The sequence below is a fragment of the Pongo abelii genome, chromosome 16 (genome assembly GCF_028885655.2).
Source record: "Pongo abelii isolate AG06213 chromosome 16, NHGRI_mPonAbe1-v2.0_pri, whole genome shotgun sequence".
Classification (NCBI taxonomy): Eukaryota; Metazoa; Chordata; class Mammalia; order Primates; family Hominidae; genus Pongo; species Pongo abelii.
The window spans coordinates 59158398-59180487 of NC_072001.2; the positions used below are offsets into that span (position 1 = coordinate 59158398).

Genomic DNA, 22090 nt, shown 5'->3' on the forward strand with positions numbered 1-22090 from the left:
CATATATATATATATATATGTAACTACTTGGAAATCTTACTAAAGCATTCTATGCTCCAGAATGGAATTCGTACCAGAGAGATCCTGAACAGACAAATCTCCCCCTACAATCCTTCCTAAAGCCAGGCCCCCTGCCTCAGCCTGACATATCCATTAAACACTGTAAGCTTTTACTATATGGAAGTATTACTTATAAATAAATACCGAAATGGACACCAAAGATAGGACAAGGGAAGCTACTCTACTGATTGTGACATCCATCTCAGCTATCTGTAAGAATAATTTATTTAATTTCAAAGAAAACACTGAGCAAGTGTCTAGGACATAACATGATTAAAACAGTGATAAAATTTGGTCTGAGGGAAAAAAAGATAAAACTCAAATAATTTTCATTTCATTTATTTCTAGATACAGTTTTAAAAAATAGAATGATAAGCATAATTTATATGAATGAGATGAATTCTAAGAAATACTTAAAAGGTTAAGGAAACTCTTAAAAATTAGAATGACTGAATGAACAGCTTCTCTCCAGTTTCTATAATTTTTAATGATGAAACTATAGTAATACCCCAAGCACTTAACACACCTTACATTTATGAATTCATGTTTCATACAGGCAATTTCACTTTATTTTCTGTTTTATATTCTATGATGTGTTTATCTGATAGTACCTAAAAAAACTCTTGTACCTTATTCCTTATGATACCTATCTGTTTATTCTTTGGTTTTCCGTTCAATTTTCACAATCCCTCACACTGCATAAACATATTCATCTGTCTATGAAACAAAACCCAAATTGCATGTCATAGCATTTACCCAGTTGCACAAATAAATTAGCAAAAACTGCAAGTAAATACTTAACCAAATATCACCAAAGACTAAAATGATGTATTGTTTTGCCAGTATGTTTTCTAATGATTTCAGGAATATTGCAAAAACTGTAACAACCAAAACATACACACCTCACATATATCCTAGGGACATTCTATAAACAGCATAATCATAGCAAGGACAAGAATAGATATACCTTTTCTCTCCATTGCTGAGACCAGAAGGCAGCTGAAGGTAGAGGTAGAGTTTCTCTAGGTCTGTAAACTTCTCAACTTCTTGCTATTTACAAAGGATTAAAAAGAAAGATCATTTTTAAAAAACACTAATTTTTCCCCAAACAAAATTTACTAACATCTCCCTAAACGATAATGACCATTTAAATTTAAAACAGATGAATCATTTGTCTTTTCTCATCACTAAAATAATACAATTAGGTTATTTGATAAATTTATTGCATACAAAAATTTAATAAAAGAAAATGGTACTTCCCTATTAGTTCTTACATCATGGGCATAAATAGAATTATTGACCAAGGCTCAGAAAAAGGCTTCTCATTTTTAATCACATTTAAAGAAGGAGGGTTTTACTTCTCCTATAGGACAAGTACTGGACCAGGAATCAAAAGAAACATTTATTAGTTAGTCTTCATCTAACCATTAACTGGCTATGAGGTTTTCAGCACTTTTACAGCAAATTTTCTGTACAATTATAAAATGAATGACATAATTTCTAGAAGTTTTTCTAATTTCCAAATATTTAGAACATGTGACTGATGGTGCTACTGTTACCTGTGGATGGAACTGAGGTTAAAAACACTGAAATAAAGCCAGTAACTCCTTCCAGACCTTACAGATGTGATTATTTGTTGGCTTGCCAACAGTGGCTATTTAGAGAATCTACTTGTAAGATTTTCTATTGCTACTGTCCTGCAACTATGTCATTTTGTCTCTAAATGTAACCTTTAAAATAATTTTTGCCTTCCTACCTTTCTTCTAAACTCAGTTTGCCATAATGGCTTCAAATGTGCCACAAATCCTATTATAATAAAAATATTCATAGTAAAATTCTGGTAGCCTAATCTAAGCAAAATTCCATTGCAATGAAAAATGTGGACAGATTACTGGCATTCCTGGTAGAATTTATTCTTACTTAATAAAGCACAGTTTAAACAGAGATTCAGTTTTTGAAAATACCTAACATGATATAACCAAGCCTATTCTTAGTCTCATCAGAAGATATCCACAAAAGTTTAATCTTAGAATCCATCCACATAATGATTTAATCAATCGCATGCAAATAGCTCCCAAATTTACATTTTTAAAATCCCATGGCCTACAGGTATTTTCCAATTAGCTCTTGCTCCAATACCTAATAATATCAACTATACCCTTGTGTAGCTCTCCCCTCAAAGAAAACAAACACCAGTTGGATTTAGTGAGAACAGAAAAAGAACTACTGTCCTGAACAGTCAGTGTATGTAGTAACCATATTTCCTCTTCGTTGAGTGACAGTCCTGCAGTGCTTGCTAGATCCATGAAATCTATTTTCAGTCTGTACTGTGTGCTGATTGGTAGGGTCAAAACCACTAAAAGAAAACATTTTCTCCGTATCTTCAAACATGTCATCAAATAATCCACCTCCAAAAGAAAACTCTTGGAAATGATGCCTTTGTCTACTGGAACCACCATCCTGGCGTGTCTGGAAATGATTTTCAAAATGCTTCTTGGATCGAGTGTTTTGGTTTTGACCAAAAAAGCCGAAGTCTTTAAATAAGTCATCAAAATTGAAGTTAAATGACTGCTCAAAAGAACTTCCACTACCTCTTTGTCCTTTACCATTAGTAAAAGCACTGTGTCTAAGTGTATCATACTCTTTTCGTCTATTAGCATCTGAGAGTGTTTCATATGCTTCTGCAATCTCTCTGAATTTTGCTTCAGCATCCGGGCTCTTATTTTTGTCAGGGTGGTACTTCATGGCCAACTTGTGAAAGGCCTTCTTGATTTGGTGACTGTTCAGGACAGTAGTTCTTTTTCTGTTCTCACTAAATCCAACTGGTTGACTCTTCCTCATTATCTTTGATGCTAAACAATTTTCTGTGAACTATTTTGACAAGTGCATGATTTCACTTTAAACAATTTGATATAGCTATTAAATATATTTAAGAGTTTTTTTTTTGACAAATTCAACATTCAACGAGTAGACAAAATGCTAATAATTTCCTGGATTAGGAAAGTTTCTTTAAAAAACACGTAATTTTGCCTAGTCCTTTTTCTCTACCTGCCCTTGGGCTCACTAATATCACCAGTTTTATTACCAAGAAAATATTGAGTTTACCTGGTTAAACTTTAAAAGTTAATTGTAGATTGAAATTGTGTGAACTTAATGATTTTTGCAGTGAAACCTTTACTAATTCAAAGTTGCATGTTCTATAACATCTGTGACTTGCGTTGCAGAATGTACATGAAACCGTGTAACTGAGTCATTCAGCAAAGGAGAACAGTATCTTGGTTAATTGCTACTGAAAGGTTGAGAAAGGGATGGTTTGATATTTACCACAGCACTGTGCCTTTCTACAGTAGAACTGGGGTAAAGGAAATGGTTTTATTGCCCATAGTCATTTAGGCTGGAAAAAAGTTGAAAACTTAACGAAATATTGCCAAGAGATTGTAATGTGTTTGGTCCTAGGCTAAAAATGATTTTGTAGTGTTGAAATCGTAGCTACTTACATATCTTTTTCATATTTCTTTCTTAGTTGTTGGCACTCTTAGGTCTTAGTACGGATTTATGTGTTTGTGTGTGTAGTTTATCCTCTCTCTACTCATCTTTATCTAGAGGTTGACTGATACCTCATTCTGTTTGTAAAACCAGCCAGTAATTTCTGTGCAACCTTACTATGTGCAATATTTTTAAATCCTGAGAAATGTGTGCTTTTGTTTTCGGATAGACTTATTTCTTTAGTTCTGCACTTTTCCACGTTATACTCCATATGAGTATTAATCCTATGGATACATATTAAAACAAATGTCTCATACAACATTGTATGTGAGAGAAATATAAATATTTACAACCTGAAAAAAAAAAAAAAGAAAACAAACACACATTCTCTTCTTAATTGCTACTTATCATCACCTTCTTTTCTCTAGTTTCCACAGTGTTCAGTTTTGGAGTCTGTTTAACTCTTTTTTTCTTGGTGCATTCCACATTAATCCTTTATTTAGCCTTCTAACACTCTGCCCCATCTTCTTCCAGTCTTGATTTTTCACTGCCACCACAGTAGTCTAGGTCTTCAGCTGTCTTTCTTTCAACAATAAGGATAATTCATTTGCTTATCCATTACTTTTGTTTTCTGTTATGTTCCACAAGTGGCATAAAATAACTATGAACCTATACTATATATCACAAATCATACAGAGTGAACAATACAACACCGATGAACAATACACCACCACCACAGTTCTTGCCCTTAATGAACTTTTAATGACACTTAAATTTCTAAAATGTCTAACCAGCTGGTTTTCCTACCTCCGATGTCGCCCCACTTTAATGTCTTAAATATGGTTCCTGAAATTTTTTTTTGTCAAATTGTTTTTTTTTTAAGAGAGTCTCACTCTGTTGCCCAGATTGAAGTGCAGTGGCTTAATCATAGCTCACTGCAGCCTCAAACTCCTGGGCTCAACTGATCATCCCACCTCAGCCTCCCAAGCAGTTGGGGCCAGAGGTGTGTGCCACCACAGCCATGTAATTTTTTAATTTATTTTTTGTAGCTTGTTGCTACAAAATTGTTGCCTAGGCTGGTCTGGAATTCCTGCCTGGCCTCAAGTGATCCTCCTGCCTCCCAAAGTGCTGGGATGCTAGGTATGAACTACTGTCAAATATTATTAACATCACCCACTTAATCACAACAATGCCAATCATATTAAATGAAGAGAAGGTTATAATAATAAAATACCTAATATTATGAGCCATGTCTGAGAAAGTGTAATAAAAAGATCATTTCTGATCATAAAGAAAAAAATCTACTGTTGGAGAAACCTTGGATTCTATATAGCTTTCAAGTTTTAAATATACTGGAAAAAAGAATAGAAAAGAAATTCCAGAACATAGAAGAAATTTCAGAAGATGTTCTAAATTAGTATTAAGCACCAAAGAGATGATTTAGAAGATGGCAAAAAAAAGTTTTGAAAAAGATTAAAGTCAGTGTCCTAATTTTTTAAAAACAATGAAAACTTGTAACTGTTCAATTACTGTTTTCATTGCCATATGGGGTACAGCACATAGAAGAAAAAATTTGGAGAGTAGCATGAAAACTGATAATAACAAAATTCTATAAGGCAAACAAACAAAAAAAATGACCCAAGTATATAGTGATGGCATTTCAGTCCAGCAAGGCTGGGCTCACCATCAAGATTTCTGGTTTTGGATATACTGTGTCATCCACTGCTAATTAGTGGCTTCTGAAACAATGCTCACTGGTTTAGGAGAAGACCTTAACCTTGCTTATCAAGGCAAGAGTATCATGTGGCAAGTATGTTAAACATCAGATTATTTGATATGCTTTATGAAGATTTAAATGATAAGAATTAAAAGTTTTCTGTTCTATGTTGAAATTCATTGGTGGTCAAAAAGAAATTCCTTTGGCTGCATTTATAAAATAAATCATAATGGTATTCTATTTTTGGAGCACCAGAGAAAAGACCAACTTTATAAACTTTAAAAATTATAATTTTTTATTCAGCCATAAAAGGAATGGAGTACTGATACATGCTACAACATGGATGAACCTTGAAAACATTGTGCTAAGTGAAAGAAGCCAGACACATATCATGTGATTCTGTTTATATTAAATATCCAAAATAGGCAAATCCCTAGGGATAGAAAGCAGCTTAGTGTTTCCCAGAGGCAGATGACTGCTTAAAGGGTACTGAGTTTCCTTTTGGGGTGAGGAAAAGGTTTTGAAACTAGATTGAGATGGTACTTGTACAACACAGTTAATGTACTAAATATCACTAATGGTAAATTTTATGTTATGTATATTTTACCACAATAAAAAATCTAATTTTTTTTTTTTTTGAGGTGGAGTCTTGCTCTGTTGCCCAGGCTGGAGTGCAGTGGTGCGATCTCAGCTCACTGCAAGCTCCGACCCCCGGGTTCACACCATTCTCCTGACTCAGCCTTCCGAGTAGCTGGGACTACTGGCGCCCGCCACCACGCCCAGCTAATTTTTTGCATTTTTAGTAGACACAGGGTTTCACCATGTTAGCGAGGATGGTCTCGATCTCCTGACCTCATGATCCGCCCACCTCGGCCTCCCAAAGTGCTGGGATTACAGGCCTGAGCCACCACGCCCAGCCTAAAATCTCTAATTTTTAACAGAGCTTCGCACATTTGGAAAACATATCTGATGATTCGAAGTGAAACTTAAATGACAAACAACATCTGTAGACTTAAAAGTCTTCACTTTCTTGAGTTGAAGAAGTTCTCAAAGAAAAGCTAGTGAAAACGGTTTCAAATTTAGGCAGAACCTCAAATATTATTCAAGTCTTTTGAATGAGGTAGCTGATAATTTCATACTATTGCGGTTGAAGATCTTGCCTGAAAACTTAAAAGACTTCTTTCTCATGCACTTCAGTCTTTGCAAAAAGATATTAAAAAGGAATCTTTGAACTCAAGTTTGATTTATATGTCAAACACATTCCAGGAAACAATTTTGGAGAATTTTCGTAAAATATCCTTGGTTATTCCCAGCAAGTGAGCCGACCTTGCATGTCATCATCCCATTTTCATAAGCATAGATTTATGAAGATGGTTTTTCTGAACCTTTAGCTATGAAAGCACAACAATGCTACAAACTTAATGACGATTGAGATGGTACTTTGACCTTCCACATTCTGGACAGAAAAGCTTGTAGCAAACAATCAGATTAAACATTCATTTTTATATTATGTGATCAAGGGGAAAATGAAGGCATAGTGTAAGATCAAGTTGCTTTTGGAGGTTGAAGGTGGACTGTGGTGTTTGAATCCTGCCACGCAACCCCCTTCCCTTCTAAAACTCTGGTTGACAAAAAAATACTGACATAAGAACTAGTAACATGAAGCTAATTCTTTCTATGAGGTGCAAGTGTAGAGGTGAAGAAAACATGGGACAGAGACAGCATTCCATCTGCTCACCCACATTTCTCAGTCCACTTTGCAGTTAGCTTGTAGTCATGTGATTATTATGAATCTGATCACAGTGATGTAATTCACTACTCAGCTGACAGTTAAGAATCAATGTGTTGGCCAGGGGCAGTGGCTCAAGCCTGTAATCCCAGAACTTTGGGAGGCTGAGGTGGGCAGATCATGAAGTCAGGAGATTGAGACCATCCTGGCTAACACGGTGAAACCCCATCTCTACTAAAAATACAAAGAAAATTAGCCAGGCGTGGTGGCGGGAGCCTGTAGTCCCAGCTACTCGGGAGGCTAAGGCAGGAGAATGGTGTGAACCCGGCAGGCGGAGCTTGCAGTGAGCTGAGATTGCACCACTGCACTCCAGCCTCAGCGACAGAGCGAGACTCGGTCTCAAAAAAAAAAAAAAAATCAATGTGTCACCCTATCCCATTTCCCCCTCTGTGGCACCTTGGAAGCCATGTGTTGCACTGGTGAGGCTATAACATGTCGGCCTTCCTGTCAATGTTGGTTCTGAGGGATTATTTGGAACAGTGGTCTTCAGTGATTTCTGCTGCATATGATGCGAATGAAAATACATTTTTGTGGTTAGGCCACTAATATTTCAGGCTTAGTTACAACATCATAGACTAGCCCATCCTGATTAATATAAAAATTAGACTCTTTCCTCTAGCACTTTTGAGGAAACTGAAGGATCCTTTTTACATATGCAGATAAAAATGTGGAAACAGACAGGAACAGCACCGGTCTGCAATTCCCAGTGAAATTGATGCAGAAGGTGGGTGATTTCTGCATTTCCAACTGAGGTACCTGGTTCATCTCACTGGGACTGGTTGGAACGTGTGTGCAGCCCACAGAGGGTGAGCCGAAGTAGGGTGGGGCGTCACTTCGCCTGGGAAGCGCAAGGTGTCGGGGAATTTTCCCCCCTACCCAAGGGAAGCTGTGAGGGACTGAGCCTGAAGAACTCCAGCACAGACACTGCGCTTGTCCCATTGTCTTCGTAACCCACAAACCAGGAGATTCCCTCTGGTGACTACCGTACCAGGGCCCTGGGTTTCAAGCACAAAACTGGCTGACCAATTGGGCAGACGCCGAACTAGATGCAGGAGCTTTTTTATTTTTTCTTATTTGCCATACCCCAGTGGCACCTGGAACGCCACTAAGACAGAACCATTTACTCCCCTGGAAAGGGGGGCTGAAGCCAGGGAATCAAGTGGTCTGGCTCAGCGGGTCCCACCCCCACGGAGCCCAGGAAACTAAGATCCATTGGCTTGAAATTCTCGCTGCCAGCACAGCAGCAATCGGAGATGCACCTGGGACAGTCGAGCTTGGTCGGGGGGTTGGGGGGTTGGGGGGTTGGGGGGGTGTTGGCCATTGCTGAAGCTTGAGTAGGCAGTTTTATAGCCACAGGATAAACAAAGCTGCTGGGAAGTTCAAACTCGGCGGAGCCCACTGCAGCTCAGCAAGGCTGCTGTGGCCAGACTGCCTGATTGCCCCTCTCCGGACAGGGCATCTCTGTAAAACAGGCAGTAGGTTCAGTCAGTGGCTTATAGCAGACTTAAACATCCCTGCCTGATGGCTCTGAAGAGAGCAGCAGAACTCCCAGGGCAGCGTTCGAGCTCTGCTAAGGGTCAGTCTGTCTCCTCAAGTGGGTCCCTGACCCCTGTGTATACTGACTAGGAGACACCTCCCAGTTGGGGCCGACAGACACCTCATACAGGAGAGCTCTGGCTGGCATCTGGCAGGTGCTCTGCTGGGTCGAAGCTTACAGAGGAAACAACAGGCAGCAATCATTGCTGCTCTGCAGCCTCTGCTGGTGATACCCAGACAAACAGGGTCGGGAGTGGACTTCCAGCAAACTCCAACAGACTGGCAGCAGAGAGGCCTGACAGTTAGAAGGAAAAGAAACAAACAGAAAGGATTAGCACATCCACTCAAAGACCCCACTGGAAGGTCACCAACATCAAAGACAAAAGGTAGATAAATCCACAAAGATGGGGGAAAACCAGTGGAAAATGGCTAACAATTCCAAAAACCAGAACACCTTTCCTCCTCCAAAGGATCACAACCCCTCACCAGCAAGGGAACAAAATTGGATGCAGAATGAGTTTGAAGAACTGACAGAAGTAGGCTTCAAAAGGTGGGTAATAACGAACAACTTGGAGCTAAAGCAGCATGTTCTAACCCAATGCAAGGAAGCTAATAACCTTGAAAAAAGGTTAGTCGAATTGCTAACTAGAATAACCAAGGTAGAGAAGAACATAAATGACCTGATGGAGCTGAAAAACACAGCACAAGAACTTCGTGTAGCATACACAAGTATTAATAGCCAAATCAATCAAGCGGAAGAAAGGATATCAGCTGAAGATCAACTTAATGAAATAAAGTGAGAAGACAAGATTAGAGAAAAAAAAAAAAAGGTACGAGTCAAGCCTCCAAGAAATATGGGACTACGTGAAAAGACCAAATCTACATGTGATTGGTATACCTGAAAGTAACAGGGAGAATAGAACCAAGTTGGAAAACACTCTTCAGGATATTATCCAGAACTTCCCCAACCGAGCAAGACAGGCCAACATTCAAATTCCGGAAATACAGAGAACACCACAAAGAGATTCCTCGAGAAGAGCAACCCCAAGACACATAATCGCCAGATTCACCAAGGTTGAAATGAAATAAAAAATGGTAAGGGCAGCCAGACAGAAAGGTCAGGTTACCCACAAAGGGAAGCCCTTCAGACTAACAGCAGCCCTCTCGGCAGAAACCCTACAAGCCAGAAGAGAGTGGGAGCCAATATTCAACATTCTTAAAGAAAAGAATTTTCAACCCAGAATTTCATATTCAGCCAAACTAAGCTTCATAAGTGAAGGAGAAATAAAATCCTTTACAGACAAGCAAATGCTGAGGGATTCTGTCACTGCCAGACCTGCCTTAGAAGAGGTCCTGAAAGAAGCACTAAACATGGAAAGGAATAACTGGTACCAGCCACTGCAAAAACATACCAAATTGTAAAGAACATCGACACTATGAAGAAACTGCATTAACTAATGGGCAAAACAACCAGATAGCGTCATAAAGACAGGATCAAATTCATACATAACAATATTAACCTTAAATGTAAATAAGCTAAATGCCCCAATTAAAAGACACAGACTGGCAAATTAGATAAAGAGTCAAGACCCATCAGTGTGCTGTATTCAGGAGACCTATCTCACGTGCAAAGACACACATAGGCTCAAATAAAGGGATGGAGGAAGATCTACCAAGCAAATGGAAAGCAAAAAAAAGTAGGGGTTGCAATCCTGGTCTCTGATAAAACAGACTTTAAACCAACAAAGATCAAAAGAGACAAAGAAGGGCATTGCATAATGGTAAAGGGAACAATGCAGCAAGAAGAGCTAACTATCCTAAATATATATGCAGCCAATACAGGAGCACCCAGATTCATAAAGCAAGTTCTTAGAGACCTATAAAGAGACTTAGACTCCCACACAATAATAGGAGACTTTAACACCCCACTGTCAATATTAGATAAATGAGACAGAAAATTAACAAGGATATTCAGGACTTGAACTCGGCTCTGGACCAAGTGGACGTAATAGACATCTACAGAACTCTCCACCCCAAATCAACAGAGTATACATTCTTCTCAGCACTTCATCACACTTATGCTAAAATTGACCACATAATTGGATGTAAAACACTCCTCAGCAAATGCAAAAGAAGGGAAATCATAACATACAGTCTCCCAGACCACAGTGCAATCAAAGTAGAACTCAGGGTTAAGAAACTTACCCCAATCCGTACAAATACATGGAAACTGAACAACCTGCTCCTGAATGACTACTGGGTACGTAACGAAATGAAGGCAGAAATAAAGATGTTCTTTGAAACCAACGAGAACGAGACACAACATACCAGAATCTCTGGGACACATTTAAAGCAGTGTTTAGAGGGAAATTTATAGCACTAAATGCCCACAAGAGAAAGCGGGAAAGATCTAAAATTGACACCCTAACATCAAAATTAAAAGAACTAGAGAAGCAAGGGCAAACAAATTCAAAAACTAGCAGAAGACATGAAATAACTAAGATCAGAGCAGAACTGAAGGAGATGGAGACACAAAAAACCCTTCAAAAAAAAAAATCAATGAATCCAGGAGCTGGTTTTTTGAAAAAAATCAACAAAATAGACCACTAGCCAGGCTAATAAAGAAGAAAAGAGAGAAGAATCAAACAGACGCAATAAAAAAATGATATAGGGGATATCACCACTGACCCCACAGAAATAGAAACTACCATCAGAGAATACTATAAACACCTCTATGCAAATATACTGGAAAATCCAGAAGAAATGGATAAACTCCTGGACATATATAGCCTCCCAAGTCTAAGCCACGAAGAAGTCAAATCCCTGAATAGACCAATAACAAGCTCTGAAATTGAGGCAGTAATTAATAGCCTACCAACCAAAAAAAGTCCAGGACCAGACGGATTCACAGCCGAATTCTACCAGAGGTACAAAGAGGAGCTGGTACCATTCCATCTGAAACTACTCCAAACAAAAGAAAAAGAGGGAATCCTCCCTAACTCATTTTATGAGGCCAGCATCATCCTGATACCAAAACCTGGCAGAGACACAACGAAAAAAGAAAATTTCAGGCCAATATCTCTGATGAATATCGATGTGAAAACCCTCAATAAAGTACAGGCAAACCGAACCCAGCAGCGCATCAAAAAGCTTATCCACCATGATCAAGTTTGCTTCATCCCTGGGATGCAAGGCTTGTTCACCATACACAAATCAATATACGTAATCCATTCACATAAATCCAATCCATATAAACAACAAACGTAATCCATCCACATAAATCAATAAACATAATCCCATCCACATAAACCCAATCCACATAAACAGAACCAATGACAAAAACCACATGATTATCTCAATAGATGCAGAAAAGGCCTTCAATAAAATTCACCCCTTCATGCTAAAACCTCTCAATAAACTAGGTATTGATGGAACTTATCTCAAAATAATAAGAGCTATTTATGACAAACCCACAGCCAGTATCATACTGAATGGGCAAAAACTGGAAGCATTCCCTTTGAAAACTGGCACAAGACAAGGATGCCCTCTGTCACCACTCCTATTTAACATAGTATTGGAAGTTCTGGCCAGGGCAATCAGGAAAGACAAAGCAATAAAGGGTATTCAAATAGGAAGAGAGGAAGTCAAATTGTCTCTGTTTGCAGATGACATGATTGTATATTTAGAAAACCCCATCATCTCAGCCCAAAATCTCCTTAAGCTGATAAGCAACTTCAGCAAAGTCTCAAGATACAAAATCAGTGTGCAAAAATAACAAGCATTCGTATATACCAATAACAGAGAGCCAAATCATGAGTGAACTCCCATTCATAATCGCTACTAAGAGAATAAAACACCTAGGAATACAACTTATAAGGGATGTGAAAGATTTCTTCAAGGAGAACTACAAACCACTGCTCAAGGAAATAACAGAAGACACGAACAAAAGCAAAAATATTCCATGCTCATGGATAGGAACAATCAATATCATGAAAATGGTCATACTGCCCAAAGTAATTTACAGATTCAATGCTATCCCCATCGAGCTACCACTGACTTTCTTCACAGAATTGGAAAAAACTACTTTAAACTACATATGGAACCAAAAAAGAGCCTGCATGGCCAAGACAATCCTGGGCAAGAAAAACAAAGCTGGAGGCATCATGCTACCTGACTTCAAACTACACTACAAGGCTACAGTAACCAAAACAGCATGGTACTGGTGCCAAAACAAATATATAGACCAAAGGAACAGAACAGAGGCCTCAGAAATAACACTACACAGCTACAACCATCTGATCTTTGACACACCTGACACACACAAGCAATGAGGAAAAGATTCCCTATTTAATAAATCGTGCTAGGAAAGCTGGCTAGCCATATGCAGAAAACTGAAACTGAACCCCTTCCTTACACCTTTTACAAAAATCAACTCAAGATGGAGCAAAGACTTAAACGTAAGACCTAGGACCATAAAAATCCTAGAAGAAAACCTGGACAATAGTATTCAGGACATAGGCATGAGCAAAGACTTCATGTCTAAAACACCAAAAGCAATGGCAACAAAAGCCAGAATTGACAAATGAGATCTAATTAAAACTAAAGAACTTCTGCACAGCAAAAGAAACTATCATCAGAGTGAACAGGCAACCTACAGAATGGGAGAAAATTTTGCAATCTATCCATCTGACAAAGGACTAATATCCAGAAACAAAGAACTTAAACAAATTTACAAGAAAAAAAACAACCCCATCAAAAAATGGGCAAAGGGTATGAACAGACACTTCTCGAAAGAAGACATTTATGTAGCCAACAGACATAGGAAAAATGCTCATCATCACTGGTCACTAGAGAAATGAAAATGAAAACCACAATAAGATACCATCTCACAGCAGTTAGAATGGTGATCATTAAAAAGTCAGGAAACAACAGATTCTGGAGAGGTTGTGGAAAAATAAGAACGCTTTTATAGTGTTGGTGGGAGTATAAATTAGTTCAACCATTGCAGAAGACAGTATGGCAATTCCTCAAGAATCCAGAACTGGAAATACCATTTGACCCAGCAATATTACTGGGCATATACCCATAAATCATTCTACAATAAAGGCACATGCACACGTATGTTTATTGCAGCACTATTCACAACAGCAAAGACTTGGAACCAACCCAAATGTCTATCAGTGATAGACTGGATTAAGAAAATGTGGCACATATACACTACGGAATACTATGCAGCCATAAAAAAGGATGAGTTCATGTCCTTTGCAGGGACATGGATGAAGCTGGAAACTGTCATTCTCAGCAAACTATCACAAGATCAGAAAACCAAATACTGCATGTTCTCGCTCATAAGTGGGAGCTGAACAATGAGAACACATGGACACAGGGAGGGGAACATCACACATGGGGGCCTGTCGGGGGGTGTGGGGCTAGGGGAGGGATAACATTAGGAGAAATACCTAACATAGGTGATGGGTTGATAGGTACAGCAAAGCACTAGGGCACATGCATACCTATGTAACAAAACTGCACGTTCTGCACATGTAACCCAGAACTTTAAAAGTATATTAAAAAAAATGTGGAAACAAGAAAAAGTCTGCTCCCCATAATAAAAAAGGCTTTCATTCATTCATTTTTTAGATTAGTATTTAACTTATTTTGAATTTCAAATGATATTAACCAAGAATATAATTACATTTATCAGAATGCGGTATGGGCAAAAAACGGTTTATAAGCACCAGTTTAGAATATACAGCCTTCATGTTCTCTTCCAGTTAACTTTTACTTTAAAAAAAATCCAAAAACTGGTTAAAAAGTCAGCTCTAATAAGTTTACTACACGTGATCCTGCAATATGCCAGTCTGTTCCTCTACTTTGGGCCATAGGTAGCATTTACTCAGGAAAGTATGCAGCTTATCTTCAATTAATCTGCATTTACTGATTGTTTTAAAAAATGTTTTCCAGTATCTGGTTACGACCCTCAACTATAATGATCCTGGTTTGTCCAAACTAAATCCACCTTTGAGGCAGAATCCTGAAAGATAAGACACAGCCAAATGGAAACTCTCTCAATATTTTAATATCTCATTTAATTTTTAAAAATTAAAACTACAAAGTATTTCAAACACAGTAGAGAATGTGCACATGCATGCATCAATATCCACATTTACAAGATGCTAGCCTTTTGGCATGTTTGCTTCTGATCTTGGACTTCATCTATTTAACAGCATTATAGAAATAGTATTCTATGAAACAAAACCACAGTTTGTTCATGTCTCTACTAATAGACAATACGTTATAACAAAGTTTCACTATTTCAGATGGTGCTGTAATGGAAATCCTTTATTTGTGACTCTTGTGGCCTTGTGTGAGAGTTTTTTCCTAAGGTATGTAACCTAAAAGTACAAGTATCTGGTAACAAAGAATGGATATAGTCAACCTTATTGGATATTTTCAAATTGCTCTCTAAAACTTATACCAATTTATGTTCCTAATAGCAATACTACAATTTATTTCTCCACATTCTTGTTAAAACTTAAGTTTTAAAGTTTAGCTAATCTTATGGGTATGAAAAAGTATCTAATTGTTTTATACTTCTCTGATTGATGATGAGACTGAATCTTTTCGTATTATTTATCATTTGAGTTTAACAGAGTAGCTCTAAAATTTTAATATGCACCAGAATCACTTAGTGAGCTTGTTAAAACAAAGAGTGCATGACCCCACTTCCAGAGTTTCTGATTCAGTAGGTCTTAAGTTAGACCTTAAGTTAGAAGTCCTGAAAATCTGGACTTCTAACAAGCTCCTAGGGGATGCTGCTAATGCTGGTCAGAGGATTACACTTGGAGAACCACAATGTTCAAGGAACTGCCCATTCATTTCTTTTGCTCATCTAAATATGGGGATATTTATCAGGCAGTCTGGATACTAATCCTCTAGTGGTTGAAAGTGCTGCTAATATCTTCTCCTAGTTGTAGCCTGTCTGTTCATTTTGAAGTCTTATGATATCGAAGTTTGTCATTTCCAGGCAGTCAAATCTATCAATCTTTTCATTCATAATCTGAGCTTTTGGTCTTTTGTTTTTGAAATTTTCCCCTATTTCAGTGTCATAAAGATAGTATCCTATATTTTCTTTTTAAAGTTTTAAAATTTTGTTTTTCATGTGTGGGCCTTTAATTCCTCTGGAATTTATTTTTCTGTAAGATATAAAGTAGGGACCTAACTAAAAATTGTCCCAGTATCACTTATTGAGTATTTTACACTTTCTCTACTGATTTTTTGTGCCACATCTATATCATGGGATTCTTTATTACAGATGAAAAAGAATGCCATTTTTATGTTCAGCATATGAAAACGTCTTTCTCTGAGTTGGTATTTAATTTAGGAAAAAAACCTAACAATTTTTTTTTTGAGACGGAGTCTTGCTCTCTTGCCCAGGCTGGAGTGCAGTGGCACAATCTTGGCTCACTGCGACCTCCACCTCCGAGGTTCAAGCATTCTCCTGCTTCAGCCTCCTGAGTTGCTGGGATTACAGGCGCATGCCACTACGCCCAGCTAATTTTTGTATTTTTAGTAGAGACGGGGTTTCACCATGTTGGTCGGGCTGGTCTTGAACTCCTGACCTCAATGATCTGCCCGCCTCGGCCCCCCAAAGTTCTGGGATTACAGGAGTGAGCCACTGCGCCCGGCCTAACAATTTATCCTTAAGATGGTCATACAGCGAAATGTATGATTCACTGACTCTTCTAGAACTTATATCATAGAGACTTCTCATATAAGAATATCACCCAGTAACTGATTAGCAGAGTAATAAAAGTAGCTTTGATGAAGCTTTTATAAATCTGAGGTTAATAAGCAAGTCTCCTACTGAGAAATTAATAATAAAGAATAACCCATATTACATAAGACCTATAATAAGGATATGACATATATATAAAATAGATTAATGAAGCAGCTGTTACTTGAAATTGATGTCTATATCAAGCAGTACGCTATAGTGGGTAAGGTATAGGATATAGAATTAGAAGACCCAGATCTGAGTTCCAGATTTGCCACTCATTAGCTTTGTAATATTAGGCAAGCTTTTTAAGCTGAGTATCAATTTCAAAATATAAAACACAGTGACAAAATGCTCATAATTTTTGTGATATAAAACTTATGATAGGTATTGTTATGTAAATGTTATTATTTTTAAAATATGTTATTGCTTAAAATCAGATCTTTGGCAGAAGAGTTTATAATTCAAATTCTATCAACAAGTATAGAAAATTTGATGTGACAAAGTAAGGCATTTAAAACATTAAAGTAGAAAAAATATATTTTTTTAAAGAGATAGGGTCTCACTCTGTCACCCAGGCTGGAGGGCAGCAGTACAATCACAGATCACTGCAGCCTCACATATTTTTTTATGTAGCTAAAACATTTAAAATCTACTCTCATACCCTGGGCAATATGGCAAAATCCCATCTTTACAAAAAATACAAAACTTAGCTGGTGTGGTGGTGCATACCTGTAGTCTCAGCTACTTGGGAGGCTAAAGTGGTACAATTGCTTGAGCCCACAGAGGTCAAAGCTGCAGTGAGCCAGGATTGTGCCACTACAGCCTGGGCAACAGAGCAAGACCCTGTCTCAACAAAACAAAACAACCCACCCCCAAAACCCAAAAAACAACTCTTTTCACAATTCTGAAATATACAACGCACTATTGTTATAATAGACACCATTCTGTGCAATAGGGCACTACAGCTTATTCTTCCTATCTAACGAAAACTGTGTACCCTTTGATCAACATCTCCCCTTCCCATATCCCTCCCTGCCACCTCCCAGTCTCTGGTAAGCATCATATATGAGTTCAACCTTTCTCGATTCCATATATAAGTGAGATCATACATTATTTGTCTTTCTGTGCCTGGCTTATTTCACTTAGTATAATGCCTTCTAGGTTAGTCCATGTTGTTGTAAATAACAGAAGTGCCCCCCTTTTAAGGCTGAATACTACTTCATTGTGTATGTATAATTACATTTTCTTTATTCATTCATCTGATGATGGACACGTAGGTCGCTTCTGTATCTTAGGTATTGTGAATAAGGCTTCAGTGAACTTAGGAGTAGGTAAGGCATCTGTAAGAAATTCAGGACGTATTTAGCCTGGTAATCTCCACTAACTTGGTCGGAATACCACAAGAGCAAGGGTCCTCCAGATTTTATAGGTGACCATCAGACTTGGTCGCTCATCATTGAAGATTATGTTACACAAGTCCTGGCTTCCCTTAGGGTGAGTGCAGAAAAGGGCAGATACTATTTTTTCCTAAGCTATCGACATATAATTGAAGTTAGTAAATATTTCTGACAACAGCTGTGCTACTAGAGAGAAAAAAATAATCAATCTAAGCAGAATAGTTCAGAAATAACTTTTCCCAGGTTCGGCTGGAAACAAAATGGGTAACTTTTCATTTCTCTTCTGTCATAAAGAAATACCTGAAACAATATTCTATATTGCAAATACTAATTCTTTGGTGTTCCTGTTTGCTCAGGACATCTGTTTCTGAACTGTCAATACATACCAGATGGACTGCAGAGAACCAGAGAGAGTTTTAAATGTCTTATTACCAGAACTTAAAGACCTTTAAGCAGATGGTAAGGAACTATGTTTTCATTATTTATTGGCATAATATTCAATTTAAAAGTAGTCTAAATGGAGAGATCTGCTCCTGTTTTTAGGGACCACTGTGAAAAAGTGAAGCATCAGGTTTAAGCCACAACTTCACAAATGTTAATGAAAAGTGATTTCCCTTGTTTGAAATCTGTAGTGATTTGTTTCCTGTAACGACAATCTTCCCTCTCATGTTATTCTGTTTGGTTTTGTTTTTTTAAGCAAGTTTTAAAAACTGGGGAAGGGCTGATGCTTATAAAGAGCATAACAATTAGTACTTCACTGAGGAGCTTTCTTGCAAATCCTTGATGGTGAAATTATATCTGAGGATCATTATTTCCAGAATTAGCGGAAATGCTTGTTGAGACTTATGAACACCTTCCAAAGTACTGGCCAGGTTGACAATAAATGAGTTCTGGTGGAAGATGATCAATCAGGGTATCATGTCCATAATTAGTCCATGAAACTTTTCTTTTCAGATTGGTATCAGTAAAAATTTTTTTTTTTTTTTTTAAGTTTTAACTTTGTATTTGGAATAGTCAGCTTAAACTCCAGAAACCTAAATAATCAAGTTTAACTGTTTCTTCAGTTGAGTTACCACATATGGAGGGAACATAAATACACTAATAATTATGCTTGAATTTGTCTGCCCTTGATTTTTTTAAGCTTCAAAAACAAAACTCCAAAAAGAGATACTAATTTTTCCCCCCTCAGGCGACACTGATTCAGGAGCAGTTTCTAAAAGGACTCTTCTTCACCAGATCACTAACAGAAGGATCAAAAAGGAAAAAGTATAAGGATCAAAAGGGAGAAAATATAAAGCTTATTCTGTAGCCTCTTTAAATTTATGGAAACAATCAACATACCTGATATTATATTCTCTCAGGCCCCAGCAGTTCTTCCACAGGATTGAGTAAGGAAGATAGAGAAAAAGGTCAGGTATGAGGACTCTATTTTCCATGCTTGTTGCTTAGAATTCTTAATTTTCAGCAATTTTCAGTTTCCTAACTTGTTATGAGGACCACTGGGGGTGGCAGGGATAAGTGATTTTCTTTTAAGGGCTATCTACTATAAACAATGTAAGAGGAAATTGTTTTTCTATTCTCAGTTCTAGAAAATATAAATCAAATGGGGAGAGTAATTTTTACTGTACTGTATTATTGTGAGGATTTGCCCTTTTATTTATAAACCTACTGAATTAGGTATATAAATGAAAATGGGTTAATTTTCTGTTCAAAATATTCTGCTAAAAGATAAGGAGTATGATCTGAGTCAATTTGAAAGACATCAGTACTTAGAGAACAGTTAAGGAAAAGTGATGCAATGCTGACAAGCAAATTTCAGCAAAACCCAAAACTTGTTTCTCACAATGCTTCTCTTCCTAATCCTGCTGGATGACCTAGAGAATTTACTGCCACCTAAAAACAAGCTAAACAATAAAAAAATTCCCATTTGAACTTCCCTCAACTATAATCAAGCCTGGAGAAATTCCAATATTAAGAAGCCCCAAGGGGCTGCAACATTAGCACTGACAAATTCTTACTCCAAGATAGACATGTAAGATATTACTAAGTAGATTCTGTGCTTAATATTGAGAAGTTTCTGCACATAAAACTAAGAAATGATTACATTACATTATAAAAGAAAAAAGTAGGGACATTCATTGGTAATTTTTATGAATGTGCTCTAAAATATATTTTGGTTTTCTTAGCTATTTATATTTGCCTGTTTAATACTTTTAAGAAACTGAGTTCATAAATTGATGATAAATCAAAAGATAAATCCAAGAAAGAAACACAACCACAATGAATTTTTTAGAACTTAATAGTAAAAAAGGAAGCTGAATCTCTGAAACTGAGATAGTGAATAACACGGTAGAAAGTACCATAGTATCATAGTATCTTTGGCTACATAAGTGCCAAAGTAAGAACCAAATGAAATGCTTAGACGAGGGCATACTGCTAAAACACTCATATAGTAGGAACTATGGTTCAAATAGCCAAAGGGTACCAAAGCCAAAAGATTTCAGTCCCCTTGAAATAGAATTCAAATGAGAGCCATCTTATGAACACGTCTTCCCATTGTTAAATTCTACAAAAACTGACCATCACAGGATCATCATGTAACATTCCCCTAAATTCACTCTGAATCACTCAGGAGAAGGCAAAGTTATTATCAATGTTTCTGTGTGCTATTTGAAAAGATCACACGGTTCTACTAGCAGGTGGGGATGGGTGGTGGTATCAGCAAGAAGGATAAGGTTTAGATCTTTCTAGTCACTGTGTTTTTAACTTGTTTCAGCATGTAAAAAAATGATGGTACTTGACAGTCCAGCTGCCACGATGCTTTCAAAAAACTGGATTTCTATTGGATTCTTCAAGATTACAAAGTTACAGCCTTAACAAACAGGTAGGCCATTGAGAGGAAAAGTCAATTCTTTAGTCTGTGTTTTCTCTGTTCCTAGTAACCTTTCCTTCTTTTCTCCCCTAGAGTTTACTTTTCTGCAAGTTTGAAATGACTTAAAGTGCAAAGATAGAAAAATTAGAATACTGTAAGAATTCATTTGTTTCCATCAGAGCACACTTTTGTGTATTATGTCATTCTTTGAATATAAACATATTAATGAAAATTGCATTTCTTTCAGGTAATGATGAGAAATTGCCATCATATTTTTGAGACAATGTAATAAATTTGAAAGCTAGCTGACAATGGTTAGAGCATTGTTTATAATCATGAAACACAAAAGTTACCAGAACTTATTTTTTTGGGCCTCAGTGGCAATTTAGTCCACTCGAGTCCCTAACAGGAGAGAAAAACAAAAACATTAATAACCATGTTTTTCTCACATACTAAAGGAGGATAAAATAACTCAAGTGTTTAATGTAAAAAAAGGAAAGAGTAAAAGGTTCACAATCCTTTAAATGGCATAGCCTTATATAAATTATTTCTTTTTGTGATACTAAACAAAACCAAACAAGGTATTTAAATCTGGCCCCACTGCCAAGTTTTCCCATTCAAGTAAATTCTGCACAGACATGCTCTTCATTTTGAAAACTGCCTATTTCTTCTCCAGTAAGTGAATAGAAAGAAAAAATAAGATTCTGAGATAAATCTTACTAACAGTAACTCCAGTGCTGTATCACAAAATAAATGTGATCTTCTACCCATGAGCCTTTTTCGAGCAGTAACAGCTGAATTTTTGTTATTTATTTATTTGATATATTTTAATTAGGTAATGCAAACAAAATTTTAGTTTCGATCCAGTCTGGGTTGGTGAGTTGACCTTGGTCACCATTTAGCATTCATTAAAGCAAGGATTTGAGGTGAGAAAGCATGCTTTCTCTTGTAAAGGGAAGAAGATAATTTTTTGGAATTGCATACTCCACACATCCATAACCCCTCACAGATGCAGCATATATCTCTGGAGCGCAGGAAAGTAATTGTTAAGAATTACTACTGGAGTGAACTACTCAAATTTATTGCTGGGAGTGTGTCACCTCTTAGAAGGCCCCATTCTAATAGTAGATCTGTTTCTCAGGAACACTTTAGCAGTAAGTAAATGAAGAAGACTGGCTTCTGATTTAAAACACTAAACCATGGGACAGACTTGGAAAGTTCAAAAATTAAACAAGATTATTCATTTATATATTCATCTAGCATCAAGTGCCTACTATGCTCTAGGCACTATCTTATATTTTAGCAACAGGAAGACAGACAATAAAATTTAAAAGTAAAACATATGTTACATGATGATGATAAATGCTATGAAGAAAAAGTGTTGGGAGGGTAATGTTAAACCACAATTTAAAATAAAGTAATCAAGGATGGTCTCACAGGAAAGTGAGAAGGC

General features: G+C 37.1%; 2 protein-coding genes across 2 annotated transcripts in view; both read right to left on the reverse strand.

Moving 5' to 3' along the window:
* Positions 1–22090, reverse strand: part of RFX7 (regulatory factor X7) — a 157574-nt gene that overhangs the window by 43206 nt on the left and 92278 nt on the right. The window contains exon 3 of the mRNA XM_054531533.2: positions 1028–1110. Within this exon, the coding sequence (XP_054387508.1) occupies positions 1028–1110 (83 nt within the window). The remainder of the gene's footprint in view (positions 1–1027; positions 1111–22090) is intronic.
* On the reverse strand, positions 1148–5989 carry LOC129050121 (dnaJ homolog subfamily B member 9-like). Its single transcript, XM_054531535.2, has one exon. It carries the CDS (start codon positions 2899–2901, stop codon positions 2284–2286), a length of 618 nt encoding a protein of 205 aa, XP_054387510.1. The 5' UTR covers positions 2902–5989; the 3' UTR covers positions 1148–2283.

Coding starts and splice junctions, on each gene's coding strand:
- LOC129050121 (XM_054531535.2), bottom strand. CDS start 2,901: ATGAGGAAGAGTCAACCAGTTGGATTTAGTGAGAACAGAAAAAGAACT.